Source organism: Hermetia illucens, chromosome 1 (genome assembly GCF_905115235.1).
Source record: "Hermetia illucens chromosome 1, iHerIll2.2.curated.20191125, whole genome shotgun sequence".
NCBI lineage: Eukaryota > Metazoa > Arthropoda > Insecta > Diptera > Stratiomyidae > Hermetia > Hermetia illucens.
Window position 1 is genome coordinate 36,337,615 of NC_051849.1, and position 27,603 is coordinate 36,365,217.

Consider the following 27,603-nt stretch of genomic DNA (forward strand, 5'->3'; position numbering starts at 1 on the left):
ATCGCACCATTCCACCTTGTTAATCGACGGTAAGTGGACAAATGAGGTATACCTCACCGACACAAGGGCAACTCTCTCAGTTTTGCCCTTACATAAAAACTTAAAGGCGGCACCAGAATCTTACACTCCCTACGCAGCCAAAAAGGATCACTCTTAAGACTTTCGGCAGAATCAACAAGATTCAACTCAATTTTTCATCGCAACAATAGAGGATCCCATCATAGGAGCAGACTTTTTGACTACCACGGTCTTCTAATAGATATCCAGCGTCGATAACTGACTGATAGAAAAGCCGGCCTCACTACGAAAGAAGAGTGATGCAAAGCAATCTACCCACGGTCTAGACGCTCCCCGAAGGCAAATGTTTCCTGAATTTACACAACCTGCGCATCCTAATAAAGAACCAAAAGACGATGTGGAACATATCATAGAAACTACAGGTCAGCTTGCGACCGCTAAGACTAGAAGGCTTCCCCCAGGAAAGTATCAAACAGCAAAACAAGAATTCCAGTGGATAATAAGCCAGGGAATCTGCCGACCATCCAACAGCCTTTGGCCAATTCCTCTGCACATCAGAGAAAAAGCGAAAAAGGTACAGATAATCCAGGACTACACCCGCCCGGAGACGGTAGTGCAGCTACGAAGATTCCTAGATATGCTGAGCAAAAAGCATTTCTACACATGTCAAAGAAGAACGACAAGTCTCCGATCCTCCGACTCTGCAGTAGTTGCGTTCGAAAAATGCAAAGCAGACCTTCAGAAGGCTATACTACTAGGTTATGCAGACCTAGACGCAGAAATATCATTAGCCTGTAATCCATCAGATCACGGTATGTGAGCTGTACTTTATCAAAGAAGATAAAGTTGAGAAGTTCATTGTAACAAATTTCGAGACTTATACGGCGAATTAACCGCCAACTAATTCCCATAAAACTCCACAGGAGGCTAGCAAGAAAACCGCAAACTAGATGGACTCAACCAACAAGACTAGCAAACCTTTAGTAAGGTCTTCCAACGCTGTTGCTAGACCAAGATATAAGAAAGAAGATATCCTGGAACTAAAAATACTGTGGAAACTACGAGCTAAAACTGTGAATTAGCTCTTAATTAAGCAAAATACAATGGGAAGAACTATGACGCCAGATTGTAGGAAGGGACGAAAATCTTCGTATCACCGACAAATGAGATTTGAACGAGTTTTAGTTAGACACTTCGAAGGAATGTCTCGAAAGCCGTGATCTATTGAGCTTATTTAACTTAAACCCATGTATAGTGACTGACAATCTGTTCTGAAATAGGTGTGGCGTTAAATCTTGGTTAAAATGCTCGCTTCAATATCAAATCAATTTATCGAAATTCTAATGCTCTTGCTTCATGAACAAATAAAAAAAAGGAAAGTGAATTAAATTAAAATTTAGACAATTACCTGATTCCAAATCCAAGCTTTTCTTGATCCTTTCAAACGTCGAACTTCCCTTATAAATTTTCCTCTTCAAGGGCTCACTTTGCGGGCAGTATGCACTGATCGATGACCTATTTCCCATGTCCACTGACCTGAAAGTCATCAAAGGAGGTTTCCTTCCCTCAGCAACGTTTCGGTTCGTCAAATCTGTCTCATCGAAGCAGTTCATCCTCTCCATCTTTAAAACTATGTTCCTGTTATTGAGGTCATCCTTCAAATCGCGCATTTTTCGCACAGCTTCATCGTTCGTGAATTCACTCTTCCTATTTCCATTCGTCTCAGCCTCAGATCGAATTTTGGAATTTCGCCTCTGCAATTGTGACTTCCTGCTATTGTCTTCATCGGAGTCGGAATCAGAATAGATAGTATTGGAACGAGGAGATTGACTACGGACTCGTCGTCGCCAGTGGGAGGGTGACCCAGGTGGGCTGCGGAAAACTCGACCATTCAACTGTAGTTGAGGAGATTTGTTTGGAGTCTGGGAATCTGAAACACTACTTCTGCGGTTTGCTTCAACAGGTTCAATGTTTTGGTTGATGAAGTTTGAAATGTGCGTTTTGCGAGGACTGAACCGACCATTTTTCGGGCTATTCGGGGCAGATGTTACAGGATCAGAACGTAGAACTTCTATTCTCTTGTTTACAAGGATTCCGTCTGAGGGTTGCTCCACAAAGTCACTTGGCTTTTGATGCTTTACAACTTCGCGTTTCAAGTCCGCTTCACAATTTCGCAGCATTTCGACTCGTTTATTTGTTGGTGGGTTGCATACTCGACGCGGACTTGCAACAGGAGTTTCCCTAAAAATGTAAGGAAATTAGGTCCGGTCGAACTTGATTTAAAAATCTGTATAACTCTTACCTCAAGGCTGTCGTTTTCATAGACACTAGAATGGTTTCTGCTTCATGGATAAGCTGCTTATACTTAACGTCAGCTTCTAGATCGGCCTTCAGTAAAGCCTTCTCACTCTCAGCAATAGCTACAAAACGACCTCGAATAGCATGAACTTCGGTAAGGGTTAGTGAGTTGGATCGCTGAGTTAGTGGTGACATTTTTGACGGTCTAAAATGAGGGAAAACACTAAAATGAAGCTAAATAGACAGGAAACATCGAGAACGCATACTTTCTACTATCAACCGATTGATTCCGTCGTAAACTAACTGGTGTTCCTCCCAAACTTCTAGACTCTCGACTGTTTCGGACTGGTGAGTGCCTGTCCTTTCCGCCTTCCAAGGTCTTCTTCCTAGTTTTTAGGAGCCGTTTTCTACGTCTAGAACTGCATGCATCTTCATTTTGTTTTCTACTGCGGCGCATTTTCGAAGCTCGACGCTCCAAGTGATAGTTGAAGTAGGAACAGCTACCAGTGTTTTTGTATGGATCCTTTTCGACAATTTCCTGAATTGATCCGTTATCGATAAAATCGATGTCAAGAAGCTCGTCCGTATCGCATTCATCCCCAGCATCTTGACCTGTGTCAAGATCTGATGGACAGTCTGTAGGATCAGAGTCACTGGAATCGGAAGGGTAAACACTGTGAAGGTTGTTCGCTTGTTAGAATGCTTTACACACAAATGTTACATTTTTGGATGAAACTATGTGTCAGTAAATATAAATCAATATATCCTGAAGCAATCTATGTACATGAATTGGTGGGTGGAAGTTTAATGCAGAAGCTTCCATTTCTCTTTAACATAACAAGAATGAGGATATTTCACAAAGAAACCACCCCGCCTTCAAGTGGAAAATCATTCTGGCTGAGGGACTATCCTTTTATGGCGAAGATTTCCCCGAAAAATTTTGCAATGGTTATTGAACAGAAATAATTGTACCTTAAAATATCAGTCTCTTTTTCATACACATAGCTCTCGTCAAACTTCCCCATCATCTCGTTTAGTGTTGCATCCTCGTCGCTATCCAGATGGCTTGGACAAATGGAGTGGACACCACCCCCGTGATTTTCCGATTTCGAGTGCTCATTAGCAACAGCAGCTGCCTTCCTTCTGCGTATTGTGCTCGGTGAAAAATTACGTTTAATGACTTCCACTTCCGTCGAAGAGCTCGATTCCGATTCCGAAGATTTTTCATTTTTCCTGGAAAAAAAGTCCGCGAAAAAACAAGCGAAAAAGATAATGTAAGTATGTAGTGAAGTACACCAGGAACATCATGCTTTTCCCGTAATTACGGCGTAATCGATCTAAGTCTTACTCGTTTTTATCACTTGCTCCAGTTTCGCTGCTGGATTTAATTCCCGAAGAAGATGAACTGGCATCAATTTCAATTTTCTTTGGCAAATAGTTGCAAGTTGCCGGTAGTCCTGCTGTTCCTCCGCCTCCGCCAGAGGACGATGTTTCTGTGGTGGAATACCAGGGATTTGTTCGTATCCGGCATCGCTGTCGTGGCGATGGAGCTGTAGAGAGATTTGAAAAATTAATGTATTTCTATTTGGCTGGACGTACACACGGGTACAGGAATGGATGTACAGGATCCATCTGGATATGGAGAAGAGGTAGAGTGTGCAGCCGGAAATATTACTTAAACAAAGCAATATTGTTTGCTGAAGAAAGTAGAAAAAGAAACTTGTCTCCAAGCTTATAAAGGACATTGTGAAAAAGTTAACTAATAAAACTGAGTACCTAATTGAAAGCTACTTTAGAAAACAATCTGTCCGTACTTGTACGTAAATGGTGGGTAAGGGCCACTTTGATAAGAGATGAATTTTACATCTTCGTAATTGTCCTTGTGAAGAGTGTTCTCTGTATATAAATAGTATCAAGTTATTGAAAGAGTTGCGTTTGTCGCCGTTAGAACTGAAATGATCTGCGAGGCCAAATAAAAGCAGCAGAACCACTCTCGAGACCATTCAACATCGACAGTGATCTAAGACAAGGGCATGCTCTACCACGCTTCCTCTTTAACGGGTCCCTAGGAAAAGAGATCCGAGATACAGATGTTAACGCAAGAGGAACCATCCTCTTTAACCCTAATCCAACACTTGGAATTGGGTTCTTAGCAAGAAAAATTGTGAACTCTTGGCCGCGTCCGAAAGAGGAATCCTCCGAAGAAATCTCAGCCCCTTAAATAAGGATGGACGTCTTCGTCGCTTATGTAAGGACAAATCTGCTCCCTCAAGCTGCTGGTTCATCGAGCACCAGCGTAGCCTAGGCTCTTGAGACGCCGCTGACTGGCTCTGATGATACCCTGCCGACCAATGCGCCAACAATACTGGTGCCATACCTAAGCTGTCCGGGTGCACTAATTCTCTGCCTTTATCTACCACGCACTGCTCCACTGCGTCTATAAAAGATTGTATCAGCCCGACGACCTCCGCTAGCCAACTTAAAAACGCCCTCCATCCGAGGGACACGTTCCCTACTCATCATCGACTGCGCTACGCACTTCTGACGATTTTCCTACTTTCGCTGCATTAGCGCCACCACACGCTTCCTCCTGTGCATCTTCGACGCCCGCCACCGCTGAACTGCAGGCCTTTCCGACCTCATGCTGCCGGGGCGGGCCCCAACTGAACGTCGCCTGGCCGCCGAAACAACTGTTCGTGCCGAGGCTAGCGTACTCCACCACGTCTGACGAAATGCTGGCCTATATCAGAAGCAAAGCCGACTCAACTTTGTCACTTCTCTCATGTATGAAGCTGACGAAAGATGGCTCTCCTGACCGAGTGATAGCTTCCTTTAAAGTGACGTATCCTCACGACTTCGATGGCAGCTCCTCGAAGAGGTCCTGATCGTTTAGTTCACGTCACTTCCTTTCATCCTTTGTGGTGACTTTAATCTTCCCATGCTTTCCTGGCCCATTACTCGTGGCCTTGCTTCTCTCCCTAATAGCTCCACTCACTCTTCCCTTCCTTTATCCACTTTCATGTACAATTGTGTTCTAGAAATCATTTAGATCGCACTTTTCACCTTGCCCTCTCTAACCTTCCGGTGCGTTGCCTTTTCCAATTCCCTCATGGCCCGTCTTACGTTGCCCCTGACGTTCATAATCCTGCTCTCGAGTTCGATGCTCTGATATCCCGACTTCACTCTATACCGTTTTATATGATATGCTGCCCTGTTACGTCCCCTCCTCTGCTAAGCCCTTACGCTCATACCCTTTTTGATTCACCACTGAGGTCTACAAAAACACACTGTAAGGAAGAAGTTCCTGTCTTCTAGTTACAATTCTGACTTAGTTCGCATTCATCGGTCAAATCCTTAATACGTAAATCCAGAAACGAATATTTGATCGGTGTTGAAGGCTCACTAAAGCGTGGAAAACCCAAACCTTTCTGGTCCCACATTCGCAACTCTCGCTGCCCTGCCCAGATATCCTCCTGACGCTACTTTTCCTCAGTCTATGTTCGCCCTCCTTTCTTCGCATATCTCCCGCTAGTGGATGTAGCCTGCCCGACGTCGCCTAACATTCCCCTTCTTACTCCTCTCCTTGTCGAGTACCTCATTGGTAAACTTGACGCCAATGTCAGTTTATTTCCCTTCCCCTATCTCTTATTTTCAACAAAAGCCTAGAAGACAATCATTTTCCCGGCTTGTGGAAAGAGGCTGTCATTATCCCCATTCACGAAAGTGGTGATCGTACGGTTGCCGAAAATTATCCATTTCCCTCCTCTCCTCCTGTCCAAAATCTTGGAAAGATATGTCAGCGACTGGTTGTCCGCCCACTTTGGCCACCACATAGTGAAAGAGCGTAGGTCCACTGCCTCCATCCTGCTTCACTTTACCAATTTTGTCGCCAAATGTCTAAATTCACGACAAGAAGTACACACAATTTAAACTGATTTCGCTAAAGCTTTCGACACTGTAAATCACAAGATACTTCTTTACAAACTCTCGCCTATAAGCGTTCCCAACCCACTTGTTTTATGGCTTGCCTCTTACCTTTGCAACCGATCCTGCAGCACCCCTTTTGACGGCTGCACTCCCTGCTCCTTCTTCCTCTCCTCTGGAGTCCCACAGGGATCAATTCGGGGCTTTTTATTATTCCTCTTTTTTATCAACGACCTTCCCCCGTCCTTACTTGTTCCTGTTTGTTCTATGTCGATGACCTCAAACTGTTTTCCGCTATATCGTCGCCTATGGGCTGTGTTCAATCGAACCTAGACATTCTGGTTCGTTGGTGCTCGACTAATGGTTTTGCGCTAAACGTCAGGAAGTGATACTCTATGTGCTACTCGCTTACATCCTCACCCACTTTTTCCCCTACTCTCTTAACAGACATTCCTTATCATACTTAAATTTCACTCAAGAGAGAGTCACTTTCGACAATGAACTCTGCATTGACACCCACTGCCTCGCAGTCACCACTAGAGCAACAAAGTTGTCAGGCTTTATAGTTCGCTCTTCCTCTGATTTTGACTCCATCCAACCAACTTTAACTCTCCTCAATTCCCTTGTGAGGAATACCCTTGAGTACTGCTCCGTGAAACCGGGATATCTGAAGAGGCAGGCCAGGACTAGATACTGGTTGTTGCACTGTTGATGATGATAAGTTTATTCACAGGCTCCTGCACTCCTGATCAAAAGAACGTGAAGTGCACCTAACTTTTCATTTGCCGATCCGTACTACCATTTTCACGCCATCACATTTTCGCATCTTGTATAAGATTGCCATTGATCCGATTGCGTTTGCGCATCTATAAAATAATTTTGTCATTTTTTGGAAATCATGGGGATTATTTATAGGCACTTCCTTAGAAGTAATTAATTCCCACTGTTTTCTACGGCGTACAGCTGTCTACCTCTTGCGGAACGGACCGACATAACGATAAACGGAATGTTTATAACTTTTATGGATTTGACGACAGGTTCGGATGCGCTCTTGGATGCCAGGCACAACCGGAGTTTTCATACGTAGAGCGGGAGATTGGTATCGAGACTACCATTAGTCTGCCGGACGGATCGAGTAGACCCTATTTCGTGAGGTTCTTTACCAGCATTTTAAGGATTCATTAGATGACTGGGATAACCTTGCATTAATGCGAGGTCACACTCTAGGTTCATGCGAGAATTTGGCCAGCCACTAGCCGATCCTTCTTTCCTTAATAGAAGACAAGTTGATAGTATTGCTACGTTTTCGGATAATATGGTTGGTGAGCTGCGAAAGTTAATGCGGCAGAGCGAGGAGTTAGCCGAAAAACCAAGGTTTCCTTTCTGACTTTGTCCGATTTGAAGAGTGTTCCTAGATAATCCAGCTGTTGCTTGACAGTGGGAGAGCTATTCATACTGATCGTATGGCAGATATTCTGAGTAACCGCTTGAAAAATACTCTTTTTTCGGATGCTATGCATTACTACATGCAAATGGTTACAAATCTTTCGGTGGTACTGTGAGGAGCGTTAACAGTTGACTCTTCATCCAGCAACACCTTATCAGGATTCTTAACCCTATTATATCCGGTGAAGTTCCGCCTCTTGTGAACCAAATGACTAGTCACTATAACATGCGGATGTACACTATTTTCCCAAGCAGAAGAGATACTACCTCACCAGTAATGCACTCAAATACAGAGAAGTCGTTAGGCTTGGAAGTATCCCCAACAAAGTTATTAATGTTTGCTCCTGAAGTTAATGCAGATCTACTGCTTCCACTTGTATTAAAATCTTGGAAAATCGTGACCTTTTCCAGAGAGTAGAATTAAGGGACGATAGTTAAGATTCCAAAGAAGGGGTTTTCGTTTTGAGTGTGGCAATTGGAGGGGTATCTGTGTGCTCTCTACCGCTGCAAAGATAATAGCGTTACACGGCTTGATCACATCCGAAATGAGGATATCCATGATCGATATGGGGTTGCACCAATGTGAAAAAGTTACGAGAAAGACGACTTCGATGGTATGGTCATGTCATTCGCGCTAACGAAAATTCACTCGTCAAGATTGGTTTAAACATCGAAGTTGATGGTAAACGATCAAAAGGCTGACCGAAACAATGGTGGCCTTCGATAAAATAAAAACGCGCAACCGATCACGACAAGTCGACTCCGCTTGTGAACGGGACAAAGGCTAAAGAAAAAGAAGAATCCTGGAATGCATCAAAAAACATCTCGAAAGCTTGATCGACAGAGAGTAGGCTGGAACCTCTTGCATTGACCACATTAGCACTTTATGGATCATTTAGAAACAGTGCGCAGAGTTTACATCTTGGCTTCACCCGCTATTCATCGATTCCGAGAAGGCTATCGACAGCGGGAGCACGGAGCATATCGGGTGTGCTTTATGCAGAAAAGCATTCCGGATAATCTAGTAACTATTATGAGAGCGACATATGATGATGCACAATGTCACGCTGCATTGAGGTAAAATCTCAGAGGAAGTTGAGGTCGAAAGTGGAATCCGTTAAACTCTTGTCACTTATCCATTTTCTGCTCGTCATCGGTGACGTTTTTCACGTTGCTTTGGTTGGAATAACCGATGTCATCTTTACTGTGTCGTGATAGCTGAGTCGTAAGAGCACAACGCTGTCATACGGAAGGACATGGGTGGAATTTGTATCGTGATTTATCGTCGGATACCAGTCGAGTCAGCTGTGAATGAGTACCTAAGTCAAATCAGAGTAACAATCTCGGGCAAGCGCAATGCTTGTCTCCTATAGGCTATTGTAATCTTGTAGTGCACCGTTACGACCTTGAATGAAGTGTTTTAACACACTTCAAGGCCCTAATCCGATTGGATTGTTGGGCCATTATTATTATTAATATTTAGTAATCCGTAGAGGTGAATAATTGTTTAGAATTTTATTGGCAAACAGCCGGAGGGAGGCTTATTCATGATCTCCATAAGTTTATAGCAATAAATTCAGTCACTTTACTGTAAGTAAATATTGTAATTACGAAACCTAATCTGCTACTCTACTCTTCACTCACTTTCAGACTACATAGTAATCTTAATTATGAAAATCTATTTGAAATCAATATTTTTTTTGAGAATTGTGGGATCCTAAGTCCGCATTAACTTAATGTCGGACCGGACCAAATGGGGAGCAACTTACTCCCTCTTAAGTTGATGCGGACTTAGGATCCCAGAATTGTCAAAAAAAACATTTTCAGCTCTGGCCAAGCTCTGGTCAATAAGGTGGATTTGCGCTCAATATAATTCGTAGTCATGTTGTTTTCTGCGAATTACATAGAGCACTTAACATCTGGGAGCCGCTTCGGTCACGAAGCTCCCAGGGCAGAAGTGAGGCAGCGTCTGACGATTTGCCTTTGCCTTGGTAAGAAACCGTAAAGCCGTCATCGCCTGACATTTTTTTCAAATCAATGCACAACATTTTATTATACTTACATTCAAATCCCTTATAGTTCTGAATAGCTGCTATGTTAGCTGGCGTTAAAGATGTAGCATTTTGGCACTGTAAAGCTTTGGCAGCAAAGAAACTAGGATCAGGAATACCGAAACCTGCGATTTGGTTATGAGTAAAATCAAAGGATTCGGTTCGTCTATGATTATTCGGCTGAAAAGATTAAGTTCATGATAAATTTCCAAAAAATTATAAGTTTTAACGCTTACCAGTGGGTCCTGAGGGGACATTTCCTCAATCTTGTTCAAGCCAAATTTGTAACGTGTTGCTTCGATGGCAAGTGTATTCACTCCTTTTGGAAAGTAGTGTGTGCCCGTTCTCATGTTGATGTAATATTCGGGTGGTGTATAGCTGGCACCTGTCAGATTAAAAAAAAAAAATAGCAAATAGGTAATGAATTTCCACTCCGAACTTTATATGATATAGGAGGAGGAGGAGGAGGATTTTTATTTGCTAAACTTTTCATTTTTCAAAAACAAATCAATTCCCTTCAAAGTAGAACCTTTTAGGCAACTATACATGGGCGGAGTTGTTATTCTCAGTATTGGAAGCAGCGTCCACTTTCCGGTACCAGCACCTCTTCTAATTAATTCTAGCACATATTAGTCTTTATCGGACACCGTCATACGGGATATCCAATGTCCTGCGCCCCACGCACTGCTTTATGCTGATGATGTTTTCTTAGCATCTCATAGCAAAAATGATCTCGAGCAACTTGTCCAAAAATGGAATGATCGCCTCATGCAACACGGCCTGAGATTAAATCTAAACAAACCTGAATTTTTGACCACCAATCCCCATGAAACAGGCACATTCACTGTCAGCAGCAGTGATCTGCTAAGAACTGAGCGATTTAAATACCTCGGGTCAACGCTATCAACCAATGGAGAACTGCGTTATGAAATTGCTTTACGCATTAACGCAACCTGGATGAAGTGGCGTTCCACAAATAGTGTTCTTTGTGATCGACGTATCAAGGAACGTCTTAAATCTAAAATTTACCGCAATGTCGTCCGTCCTGTCGCCCTCTATGGTTCTGAGTGTTAGCCAACTATAAAAGACAATGAACGACGTCTTGCGGTAATGGAGACGAAGATGTTACGTTGGACTAGTGGCGTCACACGTTTTGATCACATCCGAAATGAGGATATCCGCGATCGTTATGGGGTTGCACCGATCGTGGAAAAGTTGCGAGAGAGGCGTCTCAGATCAAAATTTCCTTTCTACTGATGCCCTAGTATCATCTTTTCTTATCATGTTTTCCATGAAAAAGGATCAGGAAACACGTTAAATTGGATCAATTTAAATTAAATTTATCTTGTTCTGAAGTTGTTATCGCATTTGCTCTGTACTTAAAAACCTCATTAAGCTCAATAGAAAGTCAGCTCTGCATACTGTGGCCAGAAAAAAATCTGAGAAAAGGTAGGAGCTCCACAGTCCGTAGCTCACAATTACCTGAGGTATGAAGAACAATGAGGTTGAGGATACAATCCGTCATGGATTTCCTTTTCTCGATCGTCAGTCAGAGTTTAGTGCTCATATTCCAGTCATAACATTACCTCGACACTTTAACGTCTGTCTATATATTGTTCCGCGGTTTTAATTAATGGTGGTGCTAGTCCGCATACATCATGTCGTAGACTGATAATCTTTAAGGTTTTGTTTGTAAAACAAAAGTTGATTTAAAATAAGTAGTGTGAAAAGGATCCTCCCCTGCCCGTGGTATGTATCTCAAGGCTACACTACTGATGCTACTTTCGGCCGCCGCCACCAAATTTTTAGATTATGGGACACGTCTACAATACCGGGTACCTGATGGCAACATGCCGCTAATCCGGCCAAGTAGGCTATAAATCGAAAAGGAGAGTTGCATTCTCTTCGGGGATGATGGCGCATCTGATGAAAGTGTTGTGCACACTGCCAGTTCTTCAGAACAGAACTGGAAAGAGCTAAAACGCGATTGATATGATCCGCATCCTACAGATCAATATGCACCGGAGTGCAACCGCTCATGAGTTGCTAGCGCAGTTCGCTGCAGAAATCAAAGCTAATGCTCATCAGTGAATAGTACTGAAACAAGCAGTCAAATGGGGTTCTTGTTCAACTCCGAGGGGGCGGCTTTTTGTGTCGATGTTAGTGGTAACGTTTTTCAGTGTCTATGAGACGATGCCGGACTTTCGATGCAGGCTTGATGCTCTGGAAAACATTATTTTGGGCACGGAGGGGGCCAGTTGACGGTGACTTCAATGCCAGGGCACTTGAATGGGGCATACTCCTACCCCGAATAAAGAGGAAACGAATCCTCGAAATGGCGTTGAGAACAGAACTCGTACTTTTAAACACTGGATCCACTCCAACGTTCCGGTCCCCAGGCTGCGAGGGAAGCATTCCAGACGTAACTTTCCGATCGGAATCTCGACAAGTGACCATGAATATATCGTATTCGAAGTGTTTGAAGTAATTTTTCGATGTATGCCGCCCCGGTGCTTTTTCGGTGGGTGGAATAGGTGGAGCAGGCGGAGCCTAGGCTGAAGGCTCTACTGTCGTAAATTCGGTTATGAACCTGAGAATGACAGCCTGTGGAGCTTCCATGACCATCGAGATATGACAAATCTTCTATAGTGGATGTGGCGGAAATTGCCGAAATCCGGAAGGAGTGTAACAAACTTCGCCGATTGATACAACGTTTAAACGACCGGAAAAAGGTATGTGCACAATGACAGAGTACAAATCAGCTAAAAGGAGACACCGCAGCGCAATAAACACAAACCAAGCTCGGTGTTGGCAGGACCTGGCTGACGGGGTACATAAATGGGGACCCGTAGGGACTCGGTTACAAAATGGGAACCCGAAAATTTGGAGAGCACTATTCTTGGCGCATTTCGTACGAGTTGATGACAGTAGCATGGAAAGGGCCGAAATCTACCCACTTTTCACTAAGAAAAAGTCTATATGAAAAACAAGCCTGGTGCTCCAACATGGGCCAGACTTACTGTTCGGCGTATTCAACGTTTCCCTGAAAGAAGGCATTTATCCTTTTCAATGGAAAGTGGTGAGGCTAGCGCTGATCAGCAAAGCGGAAGAACTGCCGTCTTCATACGGACCACCTTGTATGCTGGAGATCATTCGGAAAGTGCTCGAAAAGCTCAGAAGTAGACTTGCTGAAGCGTTACGTGCTTCCGGAGACTTATCCTCACGGCCGATCGGTTTTAGAGTAGAGAGATTCACAATTGATGCGTCATGTAAGTAGTTGATACGCTTCATCGACCGGAAGCATACAGCCACCGAGCGGGTGGTGCTCCTCGTAACAATTGACGTTAGAAATGCCTTTAATTCCGTAAGATGGGAAGACGCTTTAGGTACACTAGGGAATACCTTCCACGTGCCGAACTATCTCTTACGGATAATCGAAGGATTATCAAATTAATTTCTCCTTGTTCTATGAGACGCTAAAGGATCAGCGGAGGATGGAAATCACGTCGGTGTAGCGCAAGGCTTCATCCCAGGGCCAAATCTCAGGAGCGCTTCCTACGATAGTCTGTTAACATTCAACATGCCAGAAGAGTCGTGACTGGTCGGCTAGGTAGACGATATTGCGGTGTTTGTTGCCGGACATACTGTTGAACAGGCGCAAAACAGATTTGATATATTGCTGCGACGACGGGTAAGCGGATGGATGACTGTTCATAGTTTCAACCTTGCACAGGAGAAAACTGAAGTAGTCATCTTGATTAAAAAAGAATCTTGACCCTGCGTCCCATATCGATTGGCAAATCGATAATTGAATCAAAATCAACGGTTAAGTACCATGGACTGACGCTTGACTTAAAAATGAGCTTTTTCGAGCAAATCAAAGCAGTAGCGGATAAGGCTACAACTGAAGTTACGGCCTTAAATCGGCTAATGGAAAGAATTGGGGATGCAACGCCTAGCAGGCGGCGTGTTCAGATGAGTACAATGCAGTCTATTTTGCTGTAAGGCGCAGAGGTATGGGCTGACGCTCTGACGCTGAACTTGCGCAAATACAGAGACGGGTAGCTTTGCGGGTGGCGTCTGCCTACTGCCCTGTCTCTGAACTGGTCATGATGGCGATCGTGAAATGATTCCCGTTGTCTTTCTTGCTAAGTAAAGCCATATAAAAGTGCAACGGAAAAGAACCAAGAGAGGTCGTTGTTCGTGAGGACCCTGTTGGCAAAATGAGGCAAGAGACAGATGGACTGCGTGCCTCATTAACAACTTAGGGGCATGCCTGAATTGGAAGCATCGTGAAACTGACTATTTCGTTATCCTGTTCCTGAGTAGGCAGGGAGGTTTTTAGGCACGATTTCCTGATTGTGGGTTTTGTAAAAGGGTGGTGGACAATGCCCATCATACCTTTCTTTTCTTGTAGAAAGTGGGATGGGATTCGCCAAAAACTTTATTTAAACACAGGGGATCTGATGCTGAAGGGCGCGGGGAGATGGAGGCGTATGAGCATTACGTTCGGGTTCTTCTTGTGACAAGGAACCTCGGCCGAATGGCAAAGAGTCTCTTGAACTAACAGTCACCCTCTTCCTCTCCCCTCTCTTTGGCGAAAGAAATTCCCTGATTTGAAGGTTCTGCAAGTTTTCCTTTTCCTCGCTTTGTCTGTTATCTATTTACCAATATATAAAGGTTGAGGAAAAAGTAATGTTGCATTTGTGATCGAATTTTAACGCTTTATTTAACATACTTAGAATTATCCGATTTAAGTCAAATATGCGCCGTTTTGTTCGCAGCTTTGTTGTCATTTAGAAGGCAACTCCATATCTCCCTCTTATACCCACCCTACCCCCTCGCCCCCCCTTATTTGCAAAAAACTCAGACATCCAGTTTTCGCAAACCTCTTTTGAGGCGAACTTAGTAGCACCAAGAGCGTTTTGCATGGGCCGGAAGAGATGGTAATCACTTGGTGCTAGGTCCGACTATACGGTTAGTGCGATAGGACACTCCATCCGACCTCCCGTAGCTTCTGGCCGGTCATCAAAGATGTGTGAGGCCAAGCGTTGTCCTGGTGGAACAGAACACCATTCCTATTGACCAATCCTGGCCGCTTCTGGCCAATCACCTGCTTCAAACGGTCGAGTTGCTCACAGTAGAGGACTAAATTGATGGTCTGGCCATAGTTGAGCAGCTCATAGTGGATGACTCCCTTCCAATCCCACCAAACACAGCAAAACCTTCCTGGCCGTCAATCCGGGCTTAGCGATGGTTTGGGCCGGCTCGCCGCGCTTCGACCACGATCTTTTTCGCTTGAGATTTTCGTACGTGATCCACTCACCAGTCACCATCCGCTTCAAAAATGGGACGAATTCGTTCCGTTTCAGCAGTGCATCGCAGGCGTTGATTCGGTCCAACAGATTTTTTTCCGTCAACTCGTATCGCACCCAAACATCCAGCTTCTTTTGGAATCCAATCTTCTGTAAATGGTTCCAAACGGTTTTATGGTCCTTACCCAGTTCCTGACCAATCGAGCGAATGCTCACATGCCGGTCTACTTGGATGATTTTGACAATTTTATCGGGTTCTACGACGATTGGCATACCAGTACGGAGTGTATCTTCGACATCCACTACACCAGAACGAAATCGATCGAACCAACGCTGTGCTGTGCGAATTGTTACAGTATCAGACCCATAAACTTCACAAATTTTTTTGACCGCCTTCGTTGCATTTTTACCTCTCAGGTTAAAAATGTAAAATATGACGATTTTTTTCCTTGGTGGACTCCATCTTTGACGCGCTATAACTTGAGACTGAAAAGTACGATCATTAAACTGTCAAAGAGACACCTGTAGCCCAGATTGTCGCCAATTGTCTTCAAATCGCCGTACAGTATGACCCGATGCGATAAGTACAAAAGAAGATATATTTAAGTGTCGCCATTTATTGGCAAAATACGACATTACTTACGCGTAATAACGAAGAGTCTCTGCTGGTACGAAAGTAGCCTTACGCGTTTTAATCCTCATTCCGGATCACAATAGAGTATAATACTCGCACCATCTTTTTGACAATAGTGAATCCAGGGACCTGTGCTATGTATGCACATATAAGCCGCTCATCCATGAATGACAGCGAGAAATGAAGACTTATAATTCCCGAACACAAACACTTGTTTATGGAGAACATTTATCTGTTTTCTCTAATTTAAGGTAGAAACTTGAAAGAGAAAGGTTCATGTCACATAAAAGAGCATTTGATTACTCTATAACACGTAATTACCGAAATTTTCATTATTCAATTATCAAAACGACCCTTTAACGAAATAAATCCCTTCCATTTGAGATTCCCTTCTAATGGTGAAATATCTTGAGAAATTCTTCTAATCAGATGAACCCACACGACCCGCACCTTCTACGTAAGAAATTCCTCATTCTGGAAAATGCGAAATCGTCCAAATAGCATCGTTAAAGCAAATATAAATCCATCCTTACATAACCAGGTATACTCGTATACTTCGCTGCTAATCCTGGGAATACTTCACGGAAAGTAAACGAAGTTGCTGCATCCTTTATGAGTTTTATTTGCACGCTTCGCAGCACTCCATCAGTGAATGTTTTTGTGCGATTATCCGAGAAATTCATTAGCAAATAAGGGTAGTCGTGGGGGTGGGCGAGCGATATCCTTTTAAAAATATTAAAGATGATGCTGTATTTGCGCTTCCAATTTCGTGCACAGGATGAACCTGATATCACATTTAGCCTCAATTTTTCTGACTAGGATTTCACAGGGAATTGAAATTGAAATTGAGTAATTCTCCTTCGTCCTTCATATTTTCCTCGTTCCGTTCGAATTGCTTTGCGGCAATTTCTCAGATGACTGACTTTAAAATTGGGAACTAAAAAACAATTTTTTTATTTGGCATTTTACACTGTGAAATTTTTAGGAAAATTGATTGCTGAAGGTTTTCAGGTCTGGGTTAAATTTATGTTTTCATTGGATTTGTGTTCGGGGCACGAAGGTAGTGTTTTCGTTATGCTTGTGAATTATAGCGTGAACATAGAGGACTTGGAAGTTACTTTCAAAGGAAATATTGTAGGAGCTGTGCAATCAATAACGATAAGAAGGATGTTTATGAGGGTTAAAAACTTGTCCAGAAATGAAAAATGATATTGTGAAGTATAGTTACAAGAGGGTGGGCAACTTCTGGGGAAAATTATGTTCTAGGAATATATTGGTAGGAAGTTGTTAAATTGCTTTTTGCGTTTTTCAATTGAGATACATTTTCATTTTTTAAATAGGATGAAAAATGAAGGAAGCAGAAACGAAATTTAAAATTTAAGACGCTGTATCCAGATACACTGAGATTGCGGATATAGAACGGTCGTGAAAGGCGATGGAGAATGGTTTAGGCAACATTGACCTACTATAATTTCGTCAGTAGAAGTGAGATTTCAAATAAAATTGCTAGTATCGTCATCCTTCTCCTGGTTTCCTTTCTTCGCAATTGACTTCAACTTAGTAATTTTGAAAAACATTTTTTTAGTGACTGTCCAAAAATCGTTTTCAAAGTGATAACCGACTCCTTCCAGAGTGTTCACAATTGCGTGCTCTCGTCACTCCACCACAGCACTTCACCCAGACTGAAACCAAAGGGGGTTTTAGCGAGGAAGACATAGCTTTTTCAGCTCGGCAGCCGCTAGTTAAACTGAACGGACCAGGCAGACTTTCTTGATTGTGCTTCCGACATCGGGGCTAATATAGTGTCGACCTAACTCGAGGACCTCGAAGGGGCCTTCGTCATGTGGCTACAGTGGCTTCCAAAAAGGATCCGTCCTAATTAGGCCACTAGTGCAGGAATGGAGATCCCTAGGTACATCGGCTACGTTTTCGCTGGTAGCGGGTGATGGTAGCTTCAACCTTCACACAGCGCCCTTGAGTAATATCGAGTACAAGGTCGCTGGAGAGCCTCATGTCCCGCCCGTATACTAGCTTCGCGGGACGTTTAGCAAATTCTTCGCGGTTGGTGGAGGCCAATTAGGATGGATGACAGGACTTTCCACCAAGAAAGGACCTGTTGGGTTAGTATAACGGCTTTCAGCGTACTGTGACATCTTTCGTATGCGTGTGGTGTGGTGCACGGCTGACCGGTAGCGTTTGTAGTCGAGGAGTATACCTAACTTTGAGCAAAGGGACAACTCGAACTGCATTCCCTGGCCGGTGATTATACACAACTGCGGCACACCCAAGCATCAAATGGCCTTGGTCCCTTATCTGAGGTCTCGCAGTATATACTGAACGTTGAGTTGAAAATAGGAAATTCCATAAATGTGTATTTGGTGTTGAAGCATGTACTAGTGAGCACAATAGGTCGAGAAGGTGCAGGAAGTGTGGGGAAGAAGGCCACCTTATCAAAGACTGCACGGGAGATCCACGGATTCATGCTGTGCAAAGGGAAAAAGGGAGTGGATGGCCGGCACGTTACATGGTGTCCGGCATATAGGAGGGAGCTGAATCGTAGTGCTAAATGAGGTTGATATCAATCAACCTCAACCGTTGCGAGGCAGCTCAAGACTTGGTCTCGAGAGTCAAATGTGGACGTGGCGGTAATAAATATGTTAACCGTACCGGAATTAGGTTAGTGCTACATTTGTGAAAGATTCATCAGGAAATGCGGAAATATCGGCATGTGGACAGCAAGCCATTGAAAAATTGAGCCAGTTATGTCAAAAAGCAACTGCAACTACAATAATGCGACCACAGTAGGAAACCAAATTGCTGGTGGAACCAAGAAGGGCATCGTGTCTGCGAGCGAGGAGGCTTTGCCAAAAGACCAGAGGGAAACCAGAAGATCAGCAGTCAGAGAAGGAATACCGCGATCTTCGAAGTAGCCTTAAGAAGGCTATACGGGAAAGTACGTGGAATTATTACAAAAAGTTGTGCCTTGGAGCAAATACGAAACCGTTGGGCGCTGCTTACAAGGTTGTAATGAACAACACTCATGGACAAAAATCCCCCCAAGTGGCGTGCCGGTGACTCTTGTTCAAAATAATCGCAATTATTTTCGCACAACATGAAGAAAGTGGACCTCAACTAACGGTGCAGCAGGATGTCTTCACAATCCCCGTACGAGAGATCTGTAGACGAATTGGGAGTAATAAGGTTCCGGGATTGGATGAGATTCAGAACAAACCCCTGAAGTTCGCAGCTGAAATCAGGCCCGCATGGCATATAAGCACATTTGAATCGTGCATGGTGGAAAGAGTGTTTCCTGCGCAGTGGAAATGCAGAGATTAGTTCTGCTACGGAAACCCCACACAACACCTGGCGCACCCTCTTCAGATCACCCTATGGGGAAAGTGTTGGAAACGGTGGTATACGACAGGCTGCTTCCGTTCGTGGCACTAGCGGGTGCTTTATCGGAGCGGAAGTATGGGTTTCGCAGAGCGCACTCCACGGTCGATACCATTGCAACGGTCGTCCACCTTGTCCGAGAGGCATCGGCCGTTGGTACGTCGTGGTGACCCTGGATTGAATAGCGTTAACTCGGCCAACTGGGGTTGGATTAAAGACACCCTGGCTACTTAGCTTGGATAATCCAGAGTTACGAGACGGACGTCGGGCCGAAGGAATATGTTGTGAATGCAGGTGTTACCCAAGGTTCCGTATTGGGGCGCCAGCTCATCATGGGGATTGTAATCGATGCCAAGTTGAGTTTCAAGGAGCACCTGGACTATACGCGGAAAAAGGCAGCAAAGGCTAGCTCATCTCTAGCAAGGATGATGCCTAATATTGGAGGGCCAAAATCTAGTCGCCGGCTGTTTATTGTAGGGGTGCTGAAATCAACCCTGGTCTACACGGCCCCTGTATGGGCGTGCGCACTGGATAGCACAAGGGTAAGCCCGCATATGGGGCTGTATCAGATGGGGCAGTGTGTGTCATCGCGAGGATGATTCTCTTGGATCTTCTAGCGAATGAGGCACACTGTTTCTATTGAAGAAGGAGGATGAATCTGGTCAAAGTGATTGCAGCGTTCCGAAAGGCCACTAGGAAGGAGCTATACAGGAGATGGCAGAAATGGTGGGGTAATTCCGAAAAAGGCGGCTGGACCCATACACTGGTCCCGTGTATGGAGAGACGGGTCGAATGCAAACATGGAGAATCGAATTACCACCTAATGCAGTACATTATGGGACACGGTGGATACAGGAAGTACTCGCATCGCATCGGATTGGATGGTCTCCAGACTGTCCCGAATACGCCGCTACACCCGAGGGCTTGGCGCATTTTATGTTCCACTGTCCAAGATTCGCGAAGGAAAGGGGGAGGTTAAACGACGCCGCGTGGAGAAGTGAAGGTGGTTTCAGTGGGTAAGAATCCCACGCATTGCTGCAACCTGGCGCAGCAGCGTCTTTTTAAGATTCCCACATAAACGAAAAAAGACAAATGCATTACCCTACTTTGCAAAAGCGTCTGACATTGTTTGAGAATATGTATGCAGGTTTCATCACTGTATCCATTGAATCTGCGGATAATGTCCTCCGGCGTAGTTTAGCCTGCAGATACCAGTAAGGTCCGCATTCCTACTTGACCTTAGCGAGCGGTTTGGCTCAATTCTCCCCATTAGCACCTTCTACTGTTCCATTCATGGTATAGTCGCCCAGTTTAGTTCTCTCGACCGTTTCTCTTCCTTCCTCATTATCATGCTCCTGAACCCCTTCCCAATTCCACTACTAAATGGAAAGTCGGACCAAATTACAGACTGAAATAATCTGCTCAAATTTGAAATTGCCTGATTTGCATAGCAATCGACCAAATAAACCATGTGCGTGCTCACATCCGAAGGTGATGATTTGGAGAGAATAATGGAAAGTCCGTACTTTAAAATAAACCAATCAATCAATTTCTGCATCATACAATTCTCAAGTTCCCACCATTGCATCAAAATTTACATGTTTTCTAGTAAATTGTTATTCAGAGAGCAGCCCACTCAATAACCACATAATTTTGAATAAAATCATTGAAATTCCGTCGAAAGTCCACTTGAAGGGGTAGCGTTCACGCCAACCCTTGTACTGAGCACATCTACTTGATCTACACAGCCAACATCACGCAGTAGCACACGTTTATCCATATTCATTTTGAACCCACTCAGGCATGGAGCGGAATTCATATTATAACATCCTGGAAAACATCACATACAACACTAGCCACTACAGCGTAATTACACGATGCGAAAAAACATCATGTTCCAGGATATACACGACCATATATCCAATCCAGGACTATGGACACTTTGCAAATATCCAGAAGGCTAAATTGAATAGAGGCCTAATGCTGATAGCTGAAGGGATTTCTGGTTGGCCGCTGTTCGCCCTTCCCCCCACTATCCGCAATTTGAATAGGCTTTGCTTGCAATAGTTCACGTAGAAGTTGGTAGTCAGGAGAGTGCTTGACTGACTCACATAACCCTTTTGACGCAGCCACACGAGAATTGAGCAAACATTGCGAAGGCTCTTCATTTTGGATCCATATGAAAGTTTCGTCGTAGAAGAGCCTGTGAACCTGTGAACTTGACTTTGTGTGCTGGATGTCTTAATACCCTAAGGCAATCAAGGTTAGCATTTTGTTCTTATGAAGTGGAAATTGGACTACTTCAACGTAAAGGGTTTCATCAGCAAAAGTATGGAGTGTGATGAAGAAGCTTCGAGGATTATTAAAGATTTGTGGAGAAGCAGACTTGGTGGCAAACGAGATCCTTTGAGTTGTGAGATTCTAATTATAACGAATGAAAATTCCTACACGAGAATATGTTTTTAAAAGGCAAATTGAGGATATGCCAAGTTGAAAATATAAAATTCTATATTTGTACAGGAAAGAGGAAGTTTTGAAACTTGGGAGTATGTATTCTGTTTGCATGGCTCATGAGAATTGTGGTACTGGAAAGGGATTAGTTATAAGTCGCCCCCCCCCACAACTTCCTGGAACAAATAGAGATTCTTATGAAAGTAGATAAAGATTGGTCATTAATGACCAAAGGTCTTCAAGAAATATTTCGCAGACAAAGTACCTTCTCTTTAAAATATGTACCCGAAGAAGTCTAACTTTCTGTAAGTAGCCGTTCAATCTAGCCACCAATTAGTACTTGCAGTGGCATCAATTTGTGAAGCCATTCAGATTATCCGGAAATAGTTTCTTACAGTTTTCTGATAGTTCTCAGTGACAGACTTCCTGTGGGCGAGATCAACCGCTGGAGGGGAGTGCGACCAGCTGAGCATGGTGGGAGGAGGACTTCAATTGACCCTAGCAAACGGGTGGGCTGCCATCATCGCAGAAAGTTTGGCAAGAATTTTGAATACTGAACGAAAAGCGAATCCTTTGAAAATTTGAATAGACATTTTGAAATGCATTAGGGAAACTTAACCACCCAAAAGTATGGAATCGCACACAATCAACTCTCTTCGTCCAAAAAAGGTAAATACCATCATCATCATCAACGGCACAACAACTCCAGACATCCCAGTTTTGCGTCGAGGTTCACCAATTCGATATCCCTAAAAGCTGTGTGGCGTCCTGACCTACGCCATCGCTCCATCTCAGGCAGGGTCTGCCTCGTCTTCTTTTTCTTCCATAGATATTGCCCTTATAGACTTTCCGGGCTGGATCATCCTCATCCATACGGATTAAGTGACCCGCCCACCGCAACTTGTTGAGACGGATTTTATCCCCAACCAGACAGTCGTGGTGTCGCTCATAGATTTCGTCATTATGTAGGCTACGGAATCGTACGCGTACGAGTTCGCAAATAAATACCATGCTGCTCTTTCGGTGAAATCAACTGATATAGAAGTGTCAGACAATCCGTAAAATGTTGGCTGCTAAAGGCGAGGTAACTTTGAAATGGATAGAAGAGCACGAAGGTGTAATGACAATAGGAAAACAGATGAACTTATAAGAAAAGAATCCCAAACAACAATACTTCAAAAGATCCCTTGTTGATTGACGGTTTCAATTGAGGCATTGTAGGATTTTTTCGAGTAACCCATCAATGAGAGACAACGGTGGGCCACAGACACAACAAATTGCTACTACATTTTGGACAATGAATTAAAGTAACTGAAACTTTGATACTAAACAAATTTGAAATGAGAACGGCGATGGGTATAACAGCTCGTCGCTATCCTCTGCGGAAACATCTGCATACGATAGAAATCTATATTGAAGACTAAACGTGCAGACATTGCAAAGAACGGGATGAGGCTGCTTCCAACATTATATTGGGAATAACAAAACCTAAAGAACGGCCCAGCTAGGCACACCCAGTAAAAAAATTATCTGCTTGGGCTAGTAACTAAGGCAGGGCTTGCCAGATAACCAAAGATTGGTAGCATAATTTAATACCTGTTATCTTAATGTTTTAATTTATATTGACTCATTTGCGTTCCTTCTGTCAATCCCTTCTATTTGGTACTTCTTTTCGTTAAATACGTCAGTGTCAGGAACTACGTTTGATTATGTTCGCCTCCGCGACTGGTCTTCGGCTGGAAAAAGGCACAGCCCTTATCGATCATCGATGACCATGAAACTCTTCGGCTCCACTTCTCACTGGTTTCTTGAGTCATTAAAAAACACAGTAGCCTATTTTAGTGGGAAAAATGTTTACAGACGTCAAGCAACATTGATTAGCTTTATTGGTTGAGCTGTCTCCCGACTGCAAGACATTTTGAAATACCGGCACACGAGGAGAAACTGAAAAATAAGAAATTTGAAGGGAGGCTTCCGCAGGTAAATTAATAACTTTCATAGGTCTTTCATCACAAATATAGAAATAGAAGGGTTTTGGGTTGATTCCTACCAAAAGGCTTAATTTCATCGACCATTAAGGGGGGGGGGCGGAAACGTAACCACAACCCCCATAAGACTCCCTCTATGGCGCCAACTGTTTATGACCGGGCTAAGACAATATGAACTCAGAAGGCTATCCCCATTCTCATGGAACCACATAAATTTCGTGGCCGAAGCCACTTCAAATGAAACCCCGTGCAGAGTTGCGTCTGATCGCCCAAGGCTTTGGGCTATTTGCTTATTGCATCGAGAGTAATTAGTCAATGTGAACGCAGCGTTTCCCGGTGCCTCCACGTGGAGGTTCTCCTCCACTTGGAGTGATTTAATCGACAGGGTTGCTGGCCCTCTTTTTGAAGTGAAAGTTCCCGTTTATGCCAAGTGCATCCTTGACATTCATACCAGTGGATGCGAGGCCTATTTAACACCTCTGTCATCTTTCAATGTAGACTTACAGCAGCAGCGGGCAGCACCTCCTGCAAGCTTACTGAATATTCATGAAAATGTTATTATGCTAGTTAGATATTACATACACTATGCAACCGATAAGCCGAAGCTTCCGTCACCATTATGGCTTTTACCCTTCTCTCATATAAATCACCGAGAAATAAAAGAGGCAGTTGCATAAGGGCGAGATAATCCGCTGGGGTGTAGGTTACGGAGTCGGAATAAATGAGTAATGTAAGTCTGGCGAGCAAAAAGATCACAGCAGGTCTCTTTTCCGCACTTCTTCGGGATAATCTTTTCCCTAACCCAGAAAACAGCTACAACGTATAACAAACAAAGCATTAACGAAATAGGTGGCCCTGGATACTTAGCGGGAATGTCCAGGATTTTGAAGGGGGCTCTTTCGTACGGGAGAATTTTAGTATACCCAGAGCGCATGTCACCACAAAGAAGCTACCCCAAGGCTAGATATCCAAGAAAAGACCACAATGGCCAGCTTTGCAGATGTCTTCACAATAGTTGCCATCGGAAAATATCTGGAGAATATGATGGCAGAAAAGAAGACGGAAGCATGGAGAAGAACACTATCAAAGTGGAGATCGGCTATCAAATATCTGGGGTTGATCATAGACGTTTAGTTGAGCTTGAAAGAGTGTTTAAAACATTACTGTGAAGGTGTGGCCAGTGGTATTTACAAGTTGTTATATATCGGGAGAGGTAGGTCTGTTAAAACATAGCTAAAGATTACTCATAGCTGAAGTAGTGAGATCTACACTTCGATATGGTTCACCAGAAACGCTTAAAAAAACATATATATACTACCTGATGACTTGGAGGGTTTGTAGCGCCTTTACGATAACATCAGGCAACCATCGATTATCGCAGACATGACCCTAATCAACTTAAGTATTACAAGGAGTGCTAGGTCCGCGAACTAATATGTAAATGTATATGTAAATTTTGGTACAAAAATAAAATTCCATATAATATTTCAAAGGTGGTCAAAGGGCGGATTGGTACCCAGGATGGAGAATAAAACCTGAGAAACGCCTGCTGAACCAACACCAACAGCTCTACTACCAAATCCTATCTCCACCTCCACGTGATGACCGCTGTATGCTCTTTCTTAACGAAAAGCTGCAGACGCAGAAGGATGAAGGCGAGTCTCCCGCGCCTAAAAACGGAACAAATTGTACCAACTGGTCCTCCAGGTTGGTGGTTGAGTAGGACTGACAACCCTATATGGAAAAAACTTGTTACGGTGCCATAACAAGAGCCTCGGATTGGATGAATTTTAAACGACAAAGCCGGCAACGAAAAAGGAATAACGATTTGTGCATTTTCTCATGGAACGTGCGCTCCCTGTTCAGAGATGGAGATGCCAAGCAGTTAGACGATACCCTGTCCCAATATAGGGCTGATGTAACAGCATTGCAGGAGATGCGTTGGATAGGGACCGGTTTCCTGAAGAAGAGTCGCTACACCATATATTATAGTGGCCATCCAGTAAACCATGCGCTCGGAGTAGGTTTCTTAGTCAGCCAAAAAATGAAACCTGCTGCTACCGGCTTTGAAAACATAAGCGAACGGCTATGTACTCTGCGTTTGCGAGGCAAACGCCTCATTAACATTCACGTCCCCACAGAGGTGACTGCAGAATTGGAGAAGGATACCTTCTGCAAAGTAGTAGAAAGAACCCTCGAAGCCTGTCCCAGATATAATATCAAAATCATACTTAGGGATTTTAACATCCGTCCCGTCCCCATTTGGAGCCCGTATGCAAGCGATACGTTGACTCCCATAGCTTACCTCAAAATATAAATGATAACGGACTGCAGATTATTCAATTAGCAGCGCCACACGAAATGGTTGTTGGAAGTACCTGGTTGGCGCGGGAAGCGGCCCACAAACAAACATGGGCCTCTTTAGACGAGACCACTTTCAACCAAATTGACCACGTGTTGATTGAACTTCGCCACCACTCAGCCTTAATGAATGTCAGAACAAATAAGGGGCCCAATATAGACTCGAATCACGTTGGCATCGTGCTTCAAGCTCGAATAACAACACCACCCAGAATCCCCTCTGACATTCAGGTGAGAGTTAACACTGAAGCCATTCACAACACAGCCCTCCGTAACACCTGTAAAAGGGAAATGGGTGCCGCAATAACCGCAGCCAACAGACATCCTGCAGATGAAGTATCAACAAATGATTTTCACAATCACCTGAAGAACGTTATCATAAATATAGCCACAAACATACTTGGCCCCAGCCGCAAAAAGAGTCTGAACGGCTGGTTGGACAATGAATGTAAGCTAGCTACGGAACGGAAGAATGCTGTATACCGAGTAATGTTGCATTCTCAAAGGACACGGGCACACGCAGAGACTTATCACGAAATCCGTCGAGCGGAAAAGCGACTTCACAGAGGTCAAAAGGAACCCTGTGAGAACCAACAGGTCTGTGAACTCGAAAAGAACATCGGCGAGTTGGAGGTCCCGCCAACTGAAAACGACGGACAAATACTGCCACCACCAATTGTAGAAGAAACAATCCGTGCAATTTATCGGTTTAAAAATCACAAGTCGCCAGAAGCTGATGGAACTACAGCCGAATTGGTTAAATATGGAGGCGCCCAATTACACCAAGTAACTGGTGCTTAAAGTGTGGGATAGCGAATTAATGCCTGACGACTGGCAAAGAGGCATTATCTATCTCATACACAGTGCAGCAATCATAGAGGTATCATGTTGCTGAGTACCATCTATGAGATATTCTCCGCTATCTTGTTAGGTCGGATAGCCCCATCCCCCATAATTCGGATAGCCCCCCATCCATAATTAGCCCATATCAAAGAGGTTTCACTCCAGGCAGCAACAGGTCAGATTTTCTCTGTGCGGCAAGCGATGCAAAAACTGATGGAAAATGGACATCAGTTGCACCATCTTTTCATCGACTTTAAAGCCGCCTATGATAGCATAGCCAGGGTAAAACTGTGCATGGTCATGAGAGAATTCTGTGCATGGCCATGAGAGAATTCGGAATCTCGACGAAATTGATAAGACTGACTAGGGTGACCCTGGCCAATGTGCGAGACCGGATAAAAGCAGCAGAATCACTCTCGAGACCATTCGAAATTAACAACGGTCTACAACAAGGGGATGCCCTATCATGCGTCCTCTTTAACCTGGTCCTCGAGAAAGCGATCCGTGATGCTGAGGTAAATTTAAGAGGTACGATCCTCTTTGAGTTCAACCAACTACTGGCCTATGCTGACGATATCGACATCATGGGAAGGATCACCCGAGGCGTACAAACTGCCTTCACCAAGATGGAGCAGGTGGCGCGGGATTTTAGGCTGCACATCCATGAAGACAAGACAAAGTATAAGGTGGCAACGTCAGCACCAAAAACCAACCAACCAACAACATCAAACCGCACTGGTCAAACGGGAAGAATATAGATAGGAGACTACAACTTTGAGACCATTGGTGATTTCTCCTATCTAGGGTCGAAAATCATAACCGATAACGCAACCGATGATGAAATTCGCGCACGGTTGTTGGTAGCCAACAGAGCCTATTTC

General features: G+C 43.9%; 1 protein-coding gene across 5 annotated transcripts in view; it reads right to left on the reverse strand.

Moving 5' to 3' along the window:
- LOC119657248 overlaps positions 1–27,603 on the reverse strand; it is a 302,733-nt gene that overhangs the window by 8,389 nt on the left and 266,741 nt on the right. For 4 of the 5 annotated variants that reach the window (XM_038064081.1, XM_038064088.1, XM_038064070.1 and 1 more), the window contains 7 exons: positions 9,974–10,122; positions 9,749–9,917; positions 3,665–3,866; positions 3,289–3,549; positions 2,583–2,990; positions 2,321–2,521; positions 1,427–2,259 (listed from right to left, as the gene is read on the reverse strand). In XM_038064081.1, coding sequence (XP_037920009.1) covers positions 1,427–2,259; positions 2,321–2,521; positions 2,583–2,990; positions 3,289–3,549; positions 3,665–3,866; positions 9,749–9,917; positions 9,974–10,122 — 2,223 coding nt within the window. The remainder of the gene's footprint in view (positions 1–1,426; positions 2,260–2,320; positions 2,522–2,582; positions 2,991–3,288; positions 3,550–3,664; positions 3,867–9,748; positions 9,918–9,973; positions 10,123–27,603) is intronic. The other variant, XM_038064097.1, reaches the window with a different exon arrangement.